The sequence below is a fragment of the Notolepis coatsorum genome (genome assembly GCF_963971535.1).
Source record: "Notolepis coatsorum genome assembly, chromosome: 4".
NCBI lineage: Eukaryota > Metazoa > Chordata > Actinopteri > Aulopiformes > Paralepididae > Notolepis > Notolepis coatsorum.
In genome coordinates, this window is record NC_140168.1 from 111,358,629 (window position 1) to 111,370,706 (window position 12,078).

The 12,078-nt window shown below is 46.5% G+C and overlaps 1 protein-coding gene across 1 annotated transcript in view; it reads right to left on the reverse strand.

Moving 5' to 3' along the window:
- The window catches only part of trmt44 (tRNA methyltransferase 44 homolog), a 107,763-nt gene that overhangs the window by 40,127 nt on the left and 55,558 nt on the right, over positions 1-12,078 (reverse strand). The window contains exon 10 of the mRNA XM_084311797.1: positions 2,371-2,728. Within this exon, the coding sequence (XP_084167923.1) occupies positions 2,371-2,728 (358 nt within the window). The remainder of the gene's footprint in view (positions 1-2,370; positions 2,729-12,078) is intronic.

The window sequence follows — 12,078 nt, forward strand, 5'->3', positions numbered from 1 at the left end:
TATGATTTGAACCAGACAGATGAAAACTCAGAAAAGTTTAATTTGCTAAACTTGGATTGGAAAATATTGTGATCAACTGTGTCAAAAGAGTTCCGTAAATCCAGGAAAACAGCACCAACGACTCCGCCCGTCCGTCAGGGTCTTAATTACTATTTAGATGAGAAATTAATTGTTCAGCCACCAGTTTTTTAATAATCTTAGACATGATGGGCAGTATACTTATGGGTGTATGGTTTAATGTAGATTCAGGGTCACCACTTTTGTAAACAACAACAGCACGCTGGCGCACTCCGCTCTCCTGCCCTCCGTCAGCCTATGGAGCCTATAGACCTGTTCGCTCTTTACAAACATACCGTGTTCGAGCCAATCAGCAACACCGACTGAGTCACGTGACTAAGTTGCCCCGGACCTGCGCGAGCTGCTGCGCTAAATAAAGTACAACGGGGCTCTATGGAGAAACCACGGCACTCCCCTGACTAAGAGTTGTTTCAAACGAAAACGGCTGGATGGCATTTTGCCAAATCAGCAGCATGGACTCATGGTGTGAGTCTTTCACCTTTTACATTATCTAGCTTTGGCATGGATTGGTTGTTTAGATCACTAGCATGGCTAACACATGCAAATATATTGTAGTCTGCCCCGTTGTTCCGACCAGGATTACGTTCCTTTCTGCTCCGGTGATGCGCGCGCACACCGAGTCTGATGTATACAGCGGTCTATAGACCCTCTCTAGAAACAGAGCATACTGTACGGCCTCTCATATATCACAATAAAGGCGCTGATACCCGATAACCCCGACGACACGAGGCCTTTTCAAACGGCACTACAGCGTCCATCAATTAGTCATCGGCTAAAAATTATAGTTGACAAAACTGTCTGTATTCCTCGCCTTCCTTCTGGAGCTGGTCATTAATGGCGCTATGGCCGCTGACCACACACACACACCGGTATAGACCGGTATAGACCCGCACATACCCGTACAGACCGGTATAGACCCGCACATACCCGTACAGACCGGTATAGACCCGCACATACCCGTACAGACCGGTATAGACCCGCACATACCCGTACAGACCGGTATAGACCCGCACATACCCGTACAGACCGGTATAGACCCGCACATACCCGTACAGACCGGTATAGACCCGCACATACCCGTACAGACCGGTATAGACCGGTATAGACCCGCACATACCCGTACAGACCGGTATAGACCGGTATAGACCCGCACATACCCGTACAGACCGGTATAGACCGGTATAGACCCGCACATACCCGTACAGACCGGTATAGACCGGTATAGACCCGCACATACCCGTACAGACCGGTATAGACACTCCGAGAGGCTAACTGGCGTCTTGTGCAATGCAGCATGGTTTTAAAAAACTTTACCAAGCGTCCGTACATGAAGGACAACTGCTTTGAGATACCTCGATACAAATGCATGCTCATGCATAACTCATGGATCAAGAGTGCATTATTCATCCAGTCATTTCCCTCCCGGGTTACTGACTGTATCTGCCTTTCCATCCCTCCCTCCCTCTCGCTCTCATTTTCCATCCCTCTCTTTCTCTCTCACTCTCTCATTTTCCCTCTCTCTCTTTCCCTCTCTCATTCTGTATCTCGTATCTGTGTGTGTGTGTGTGTGTGTATCTGTGTGTGTATCTGTGTCTATCTGTGTGTGTGTGTCTATCTGTCTGTGTGTGTATCTGTGTGTATGTGTATCTGTGTGTGTGTGTATCTGTGTGTGTGTGTATCTGTGTGTGTGTGTGTATCTGTGTGTGTGTGTGTGTGTACGTGCGTGCGTGCGTGAAACACAGACCGCGTTCAAAGCCGAGTGGCCCAGTGCTGCAAGGTGCTGAGGAGGGGGAGGGGGAGAGAGGGAGAGAGAGAGATGGAGAGAGAGAGGGATAGAGAGAGTAGAGAGAGGGATGGAGAGAGGTAGAGAGGGAGTAGAGAGAGAGAGGGAGAAGAGAGAGAGATGGAGAGAGGTAGAGGGAGAGAAGAGAGGGAGAGAGAGAGAGGGTAGAGGGAGATTAGAGAATAAAGAGAGAGAGAGACAGGGCCAAAGTACAAGGCAGGAGAGATGAAGGGAGAGAGGAGGGGATCAAAGAGAAGTGGGTCAGGGAGCTGACAGCAGAACACCAGAGCCCCTTAACCCTTCCCGTTCAGAGTGCGATCACCTGCTCAGTGTAAACTCACAATACATCTTCAGTGTTCACCATGACAACAAGGGAACATCAGCAATCATGTGCTCTAGTTTTGAGTTCATCGGAGATAAGTTATATTTGCGATTCCAATAACGGATGGTGACTTGGTATTGTTACAGAGATCGTTGTGTGAACATTGTGTCGTGAGAGTTCCTCCTACCCCCGCGGTTCCAGGCGTCGGGAACACCCCCGTCCACCTCCTTGGTCAGCCCCAGCAGGGTGTTGGCCACCCTCCGGACCACGCCATCTACAAAGTCCCGGGGGAGCGCGGCGCAGTTCCGAACCGTCTCGATTCTCTCCCGGGGCTGGAAGCCGGCTCCCCATTCGCTCCCGGGGGGGGTCCCGCCCACCGCATCCGCGTCGTCGCGGTGACCGTCCGCGGCGTCGCCTTTGGCATTTGACCCTGGACCCGTGACCCCGGAGCCGGCCTGGCGTCTCTGTATGTAGCGAGCTCTCTGGCGCTCTGCCTGCGCCTCTTCTGACGGCTGGTAGCTCCTCGACTTCCCCACCAGACACACCTGAGGAAGAGGAGGGGGACACGCAGTGATGAAGGCTCCTCAGGTGCTTCCAGTGACACTTGATCGGATCGGTTTACATCATGAAACGGGAAGAGCTTTTATCTCCTTCCATCATGGTGCAGCCGGGACTACGTTTGGCATCTGAAGGACAAATATACAGCAAGATTCTCCGTCTAATAACCGATTATTCTTAGTAGTGTTCAGCCCAGCTGTCAACTGTACATTGTAACGTTATGTTATTTCGGGCGTTTTATTCATAATGTTATTTCGCGCGACTGTACATTGTAACATTAACACAGCGCACCCTAACTGCTTGTGTATTCTAGCAGTGTTTTAGAGGTTATTTTGTACAGTACCTTTATCTGCACTGAAACATACATTTCTACAGTACATGCAGTTGTTGGTAGATAACCGTGATTATGTTTATTTATTTATCTATCTCTCTGTGAGCAAAACCTATTAATTTGTCATTTGTAATAATGTTGGCGGAATCGCGTCAATGTTTGTTATGAATAAAACGCCCGAAAGTTACAAAGTAGCCTACAGTTGACAGCTGGGCTGTGTTAACGTTACAATGTACAGTCCCGCGAAATAACGTTATGAATGCCCGAAATAACATAACGTCACAAAGTACAGGTCCAGCTCAGTATGATGTCATAATCAAACATTCTAGAACATTTGTGATGTCACAGTATGATGTCATAATCAAACATTCTAGAACATTTGTGTATCTATTCAACAACTCTCTCACAGCTGAGTGTGGACGACAGCGGGGACGAGGGAGAGTAACTACCTCCCTGCGCATGCTCAGTGCTGAATTCGAGACGAGATCCGTTGTGGTCTGACCAAGCCTCGTTCTGACAAAACGAAAGCGCTCAAGGTGCAAAACGAATGTCTAACTCGGCTGCCACGCGTGTTGCGCTCTGGAAAGCAAAACTCACCTGAAAAACGAAACGAAAACAGCCTAGGTGTAACTCCAGCCTTAGTCGCGTTCAGTCTGACTGTATTTCAGACACATTCTTAGTAGCGTTCAGTCTGACTGTATTTCAGACACATTCTTAGTAGCGTTCAGTCTGACTGTATTTCCCTACGAAGGCAAATGGTGCCACCTGTGAGTAAAGGCAGAGCAGAATGATAAACCTCCTTCGCCTGTCCTCAAACCTATTTCTCCTGTCCTCAAACCTCCTTCTCCTGTCCTCAAACCTATTTCTCCTGTCCTCAAACCTATTTCTTCTGTCCTCAAACCTCCTTCTCCTGTCCTCAAACCTCCTTCTCCTGTCCTCAAACCTCCTTCTCCTGTCCTCAAACCTCCTCCTGTCCCCAAACCTCAGTCTCCTGTCCTCAAACCTCCTTCTCCTGTCCTCAAACCTCCTTCTCCTGTCCTCAAACCTCCTTTTCCTGTCCTCAAACCTCCTCCTATCTCCAAACCTCCTTCTGTCCTCAAACCTCAGTATCCTGTCCTCAAACCTCCTTCTCCTGTCCTCAAACCTCCTTCTCCTGTCCTCAAATCATCAGTCTCCTGTCCTCAAACTCAATCTTGTGTCCTCAAACCTCCTTCTCCTGTCCTCAAACCTCCTCCTGTCCCCAAACCTCAGTCTCCTGTCCTCAAACCTACTTCTCCTGTCCTCAAACCTCCTTTTCCTGTCCTCAAACCTCCTTCTCCTATCTCCAAACCTCCTTCTCCTGTCCTCAAACCTCCTTCTGTCCTCAAACCTCCTTCTGTCCTCAAACCTCCTTCTGTCCTCAAACCTCCTTCTCCTGTCTCCAAACCTCCTTCTGTCCTCAAATCTCCTTCTGTCCTTAAACCTCCTTCTTCTGTCCTTAAACCTCCTTCTCCTGTCCTCAAACCTCAGTCTCCTGTCCTTAAACCTCCTTCTCCTGTCCTCAAACCTCCTTTTCCTGTCCTCAAACCTCCTTCTCCTATCTCCAAACCTCCTTCTCCTGTCCTCAAACCTCCTTCTGTCCTCAAACCTCCTTCTCCTGTCTCCAAACCTCCTTCTGTCCTCAAATCTCCTTCTGTCCTTAAACCTCCTTCTTCTGTCCTTAAACCTCCTTCTCCTGTCCTCAAACCTCAGTCTCCTGTCCTTAAACCTCCTTCTCCTGTCCTCAAACCTCCTTCTCCTGTCCTCAAACCTCCTTCTCCTGTCTCCAAACCTCCTTCTGTCCTCAAATCTCCTTCTTCTGTCCTTAAACCTCCTTCTTCTGTCCTTAAACCTCCTTCTCCTGTCCTCAAACCTCAGTCTCCTGTCCTCAAACCTCAGTCTCCTGACCTCAAACCTCCTTCTCCTGTCCTCAAACCTCCTTCTCCTGTCCCCAAACCTCAGTCTCCTGTCCTCAAACCTCCTTCTCCTGTCCTCAAACCTCAGTCTCCTGTCCCCAAACCTCCTTCCCCTGTCCTCAAACCTCCTTCTCCTGTCCTCAAACCTCAGTCTCCTGTCCTCAAACCTCCTTCTCCTGTCCTCAAACCTCAGTCTCCTGTCCTCAAACTAGGGCTGGGCGATAAAACGATAACGATAACTATCGCGATAAATTATTTCCTCAAAATAAACATGAAACATGGTCGCAAAGTTTCGATATATCGATTTTCCAAGCTTGGATATGAGCACACGCACTAACAACCAATCAGTGAAGGAGATGGCCGACAGCGGAAGGAGACCCGGAAGGAGGTAGGACTCCAGTAGTCAACAAGGCTGGCTAGGCTAATTAGCTTGCACGGCGCTATTTTACAGTTTACCTGCCGAGTTGGTGTGTGTTTTGAATTCTGAGGGTAACTGTTATAGTAGTGTGGGGTATACGGTGGACGTCGTTGCAATGTATTGGGGCGGAACAGAGTATTTTATGGTCATATTTAGTACATTGTCATGGAATACACCGCTTGTAAACGAGGCTGGCTAGGATAATTAGCTTGCACGGCGCTATTTTACAGTTTACCTGCCGAGTTGGTGTGTGTTTGGAATTCTGATGGTAACTGTTATAGTAGTGTGGGGTATACGGTGGACGTTGTAGCAATGTATTGGGGCGGAACAGAGTATTTTAGGGTCATATTTAGTACATTGTCATGAGATACTCTGCTTGCTCTGGACTGGCTAACTGCTAACGTGCGCGGACTGATGACGACATCAACTCGACTCTCGAGACATTCGCAGCAGCAAAACAAGTCTATTAATAGCCCGTCCATCGGCGCCGGGCATAATAAGTTAATAAAACTTGACAGACATTATATCGACGATAATTATCGACATCGAGTTATATGAAAATAATTGTATAATTTTAACGCGATAACGTTTTTGGCCATATCGCCCAGCCCTACCTCAAACCTCCTTCTCCTGTCCTCAAACCTCCTTCGCCTGTCTCCAAACCTCCTTCTGTGCCTGAACCTCCTTCTCCAGTCCTCAAACATCCTTCTCCTGTCCTCAACCCTCAGTCTCCTGTCCTCAAACCTCCTTCTCCTGTCCTCAAACCTCCTTCTCCTGTCCTCAAACCTCCTTCTCCTGTCCTCAAACCTCCTTCTCCTGTCCTCAACCCTCAGTCTCCTGTCCTCAAACCTCCTTCTCCTGTCCTCAACCCTCAGTCTCCTGTCCTCATACCTCCTTCTCCTGTCTCCAAACCTCCTTCTCCTGTCCTCAAACCTCCTTCTCCTGTCCTCAAACCTCAGTCTCCTATCCTCAAACCTCAGTCTTGCGTCCTCAAACCTCCTTCTCCTGTCTCCAAACCTCCTTCTCCTGTCCTCAAACCTCCTTCTCCGGTCCTCAAACCTCCTTCTCCTGTCCCCAAACCTCAGTCTCCTGTCCTCAAACCTCCTTCTCCTGTCCTCAAACCTCCTTCTCCGGTCCTCAAACCTCCTTTTCCTGTCCTCAAACCTCATTCTCCTATCTCCAAACCTCCTTCTCCTGTCCTCAAACCTCAGTATCCTGTCCTCAAACCTCCTTCTCCTGTCTCCAAACCTCCTGTCCTCAAACCTCCTTCTCCTGTCCTCAAACCTCCTTCTCCGGTCCTCAAACCTACTTCTTCTGTCCTTAAACCTCCTTCTTCTGTCCTTAAACCTCCTTCTCCTGTCCTTAAACCTCCTTCTCCTGTCCTCAAACCTCCTTCTCCTGTCCTCAAACCTCCTTCTGTCCTTAAACCTCATTCTCCTGTCCTCAAACCTCAGTCTCCTGTCCTCAAACCTCATTCTCCTGTCCTCAAACCTCAGTCGCCTGTCCTCAAACCTCCTTCTCCCTCCTTCTCCTGTCCTCAAACCTCCTTCTCCTGTCCTCAAACCTCCTTCTCCTGTCCCCAAACCTCCTTCTCCTGTCCTCAAACCTCCTTCTCCTGTCCTCAAACCTCAGTCTCCTGTCCTCAAACCTCCTTCTCCTATCTCCAAACCTCCTCCTGTCTTCAAACCTCCTTCTCCTGTCCTCAAACCTCCTTCTCCTGTCCTCAAACCTCAGTCTCCTGTCCTCAAACCTCCTTCTCCTATCTCCAAACCTCCTCCTGTCCTCAAACCTCAGTCTCCTGTCCTCAAACCTCCTTCTCCTGTCCTCAAACCTCAGTATCCTGTCCTCAAACCTATTTCTCCTGTCCTCAAACCTATTTCTCCTGTCCTCAAACCTATTTCTCTGTCCTCAAACCTCCTTCTCCTGTCCTCAAACCTCCTTCTCCTGTCCTCAAACCTCCTTCTCCTGTCCTCAAACCTCCTTCTCCTGTCCTCAAACCTCCTCCTCCTGTCCCCAAACCTCAGTCTCCTGTCCTCAAATCTCCTTCTCCTGTCCTCAAAGCTCCTTTTCCTGTCCTCAAACCTCCTTCTCCTATCTCCAAACCTCCTTCTCCTGTCCTCAAACCTCATTCTGTCCTCAAACCTCCTTCTCCTGTCCTCAAACCTCCTTCTCCTGTCTCCAAACCTCCTTCTGTCCTTAAACCTCCTTCTTCTGTCCTTAAACCTCCTTCTCCTGTCCTCAAACCTCAGTCTCCTGTCCTTAAACCTCCTTCTCCTGTCCTCAAACCTCAGTCTCCTGTCCTCAAACCTCAGTCTCCTGTCCTCAAACCTCCTTCTCCTGTCCTCAAACCTCCTTCTCCTGTCCCCAAACCTCAGTCTCCTGTCCTCAAACCTCCTTCTCCAGTCCTCAAACCTCAGTCTCCTGTCCCCAAACCTCCTTCTCCTGTCCTCAAACCTCCTTCTCCTGTCCTCAAACCTCAGTCTCCTGTCCTCAAACCTCCTTCTCCTGTCCTCAAACCTCAGTCTCCTGTCCTCAAACTAGGGCTGGGCGATAAAACGATAACAATAACTATCGCGATAAATTATTTCCTCGAAATAAACATGAAACATGGTCGCAAAGTTTCGATATATCGATTTTCCAAGCTTGGATATGAGCACACGCACTAACAACCAATCAGTGAAGGAGATGGCCGACAGCGGAAGGAGACCCGGAAGGAGGTAGGACTCCAGTAGTCAACAAGGCTGGCTAGGCTAATTAGCTTGCACGGCGCTATTTTACAGTTTACCTGCCGAGTTGGTGTGTGTTTTGAATTCTGAGGGTAACTGTTATAGTAGTGTGGGGTATACGGTGGACGTCGTTGCAATGTATTGGGGCGGAACAGAGTATTTTATGGTCATATTTAGTACATTGTCATGGAATACACCGCTTGTAAACGAGGCTGGCTAGGATAATTAGCTTGCACGGCGCTATTTTACAGTTTACCTGCCGAGTTGGTGTGTGTTTTGAATTCTGATGGTAACTGTTATAGTAGTGTGGGGTATACGGTGGACGTTGTTGCAATGTATTGGGGCGGAACAGAGTATTTTAGGGTCATATTTAGTACATTGTCATGAGATACTCCGCTTGCTCTGGACTGGCTAACTGCTAACGTGCGCGGACTGATGACGACATCAACTCGACTCTCGAGACATTCGCAGCAGCAAAACAAGTCTATTAATAGCCCGTCCATCGGCGCCGGGCATAATAAGTTAATAAAACTTGACAGACATTATATCGACGATAATTATCGACATCAAGTTATATGAAAATAATTGTATAATTTTATCGCAATAACGTTTTTGGCCATATCGCCCAGCCCTACCTCAAACCTCCTTCTCCTGTCCTCAAACCTCCTTCGCCTGTCTCCAAACCTCCTTCTGTGCCTGAACCTCCTTCTCCTGTCCTCAAACCTCCTTCTCCTGTCCTCAACCCTCAGTCTCCTGTCCTCAAACCTCCTTCTCCTGTCCTCAAACCTCCTTCTCCTGTCCTCAAACCTCCTTCTCCTGTCCTCAACCCTCAGTCTCCTGTCCTCAAACCTCCTTCTCCTGTCCTCAACCCTCAGTCTCCTGTCCTCATACCTCCTTATCCTGTCCTCAAACCTCCTTCTCCTGTCCTCAAACCTCCTTCTCCTGTCCTCAAACCTCAGTCTTGCGTCCTCAAACCTCCTTCTCCTGTCTCCAAACCTCCTTCTCCTGTCCTCAAACCTCCTTCTCCTGTCCTCAAACCTCAGTCTCCTATCCTCAAACCTCAGTCTTGCGTCCTCAAACCTCGTTCTCCTGTCTCCAAACCTCCTTCTCCTGTCCTCAAACCTCCTTCTCCTATCCTCAAACCTCAGTCTTGCGTCCTCAAACCTCCTTCTCCTGTCTCCAAACCTCCTTCTCCTGTCCTCAAACCTCCTTCTCCTGTCCTCAAACCTCAGTCTCCTATCCTCAAACCTCAGTCTTGCGTCCTCAAACCTCGTTCTCCTGTCTCCAAACCTCCTTCTCCTGTCCTCAAACCTCCTTCTCCTGTCCCCAAACCTCAGTCTCCTGTCCTCAAACCTCCTTCTCCTGTCCTCAAACCTCCTTCTCCGGTCCTCAAACCTCATTTTCCTGTCCTCAAACCTCCTCCTATCTCCAAACCTCCTTCTCCTGTCCTCAAACCTCAGTATCCTGTCCTCAAACCTCCTTCTCCTGTCTCCAAACCTCCTGTCCTCAAACCTCCTTCTCCTGTCCTCAAACCTCCTTCTCCTGTCCTCAAATCTCCTTCTTCTGTCCTCAAACCTCCTTCTTCTGTCCTTAAACCTCCTTCTTCTGTCCTTAAACCTCCTTCTCCTGTCCTTAAACCTCCTTCTCCTGTCCTCAAACCTCCTTCTTCTGTCCTTAAACCTCATTCTCCTGTCCTCAAACCTCAGTCTCCTGTCCTCAAACCTCAAAAGAAGCTAAATCAACTCTGCCTCTCTTTGTTAACTATAACAAGCAATGCTGTTTGTTATTTAAGATGAGGTCGGACTCGGCACTGACAGATGTGTTCATTATGCTGCTTTTATAAAGCCTCAAATGACGGCTTACAATATTTCATGAAAGCAAAGTGTTTTGTTTGTCCAAGATTTTAAAAGGTTTAAACTTTACAGCACTGACAAAGTTGAACAAAGTGCTGTACAGGTCCCCCAACAACAACAAAAAATTATAAAAAAAAAATGTATCTCGAAGCTTCGAATTAAAATCGAATCTCGGCCCTAAAGCTTCGAATTCCCAAAAAAAATTAGAAGGTCAGCCCTACTACGGATAGCTCATTATATCAACAGCGTTGTTGTTTGCAGGCTTGCAGCTGTTGGTTAGCTAGCTATCATTCTCAGTTGGCTAACGTTAGCTACTAGCTAGCTAATACTGGACTGGGGGTTTGGGGGTGGCCAGCTGGCTAGCTTTTCAAGCTGGCAGTTCGTAGTGCAGTAGCTGGCTGGATAGCTGTTGCATTGTGGGTTAATGTAGCCAGCTGGCTGGCTGGCAGTTCGTGGTGCAGTAGCTGGCTAGATAGCTGGCTAATGTTGGCCAATATAGCTGTAACTGAATGATGCTAGCCTTATGTGGTCTTATGAGTTTCAGTTCATAGGAAAATACTTTGACTATAATGGTCAGAAGTAAATTAACTGTATATACTCTCTTTTAGAAACTCTGTCTCTTAAACAGTACTGTATATCTTGTATGTCATAAATGGCTGGATGTAACAGTACTGTTTATCTGTATGTCAAATGTTATGATGAATTGAAAATGGGGGACCCTGATGTAAACAAGACGAAAGTCTTTCTCTGGTCTGCCTCCCCTTAACAATTGTGTGTATTGAGCCGTACTGTATTGTACCCATTCTGCAATCTGTTAATAAAACTGTCAATCAATCAATCAATCAATCAATCAATCTGTTATGCTTAACATGCAGTACTATTAACTTTACTTAATTTCTAAGATTAGATCATTTAGTTATTTTTAAATGTCTGATCTAAAGATAAACAAAGGGTTTTAAAAGTGTTATATTTATCTTCTCTTATAGTACCAGAGAGAAGCTGAGGAGAATCGATATATCTTTCTTTTTAATTTTTTTACATTTTAAGATTTAACATTTTTCCCTGTGGTATCGAAAATGGTATCGAATATCGATACTTTTCAAGGTATCGTATTGAAGTTAGAAATTCCAGTATCGTGACAACACTAATGCAATGTGACAGCTCTGTTTACACATAATTTCTATTCCCTTTTAATTGTACATATATCATTTTTGTTTTAATTGTATTGTTCCACTTTTGCTTTGGCAATGTAAACTCATGTTTTCTCATGCCCATTGAATTGAGTGTGTGTGTGTGTATGCAGAGTGTGAAATAAATGGGTCATGCTGCCTGCATGCCCAATGTGAGAAGTTAGTCTCGTCATTCTTGTAATTGCTACACTACACCGTTACAATGATATATAAAATATATTATATTATATACCCATTCATGCACATGACAGAAAATATTATATGCCATATAATATGTTCCGTCATGTGCATATTGAATGGGTATTACTAATACTATTAATACTAATACTAGCCGAGAGTAGGTCAAATTTTGGCTGGTAGCTCTCGGCTAGGTGGTAAATTAAAAAGTAGATCTTGGTTCAAAAAAGGTTGGGCACCCCTGATGTAGATATTTAAACATTTAAAAACAGAATACATGATCATGCGATTTATTTTGTGTGATGTGTTACAACAATAAATAAAAAAAAATATCTAAATAAATAACAATGTTAACACATTCTGTGCCACGCAGTTTGCCCATCTTGTACCACTCTCTGCCAGTGCTGTATGGAGTCGCTCACCTTCTTTGCAGGGCTATAACTTTTTTAATATTATAGCTATATCGACATTACTATGGCCGATTCAACGTCGGGTATCTATCGTACCGGATGTGGGAACGTTATATTTTTCCATTCATACATTGTCGTGTTAGTACCGTCGTGAATATAAGTATGTTTTTGGAGTGTATAGCAGTAATTCCTAGAACGCGAGTTATAGGCCCAGACGCATATTATACATAATCTATTGGCGTTTCGTTCCTATACACGCTATATTAAAAAATTTAAATGCATATGCTCGGTATACATT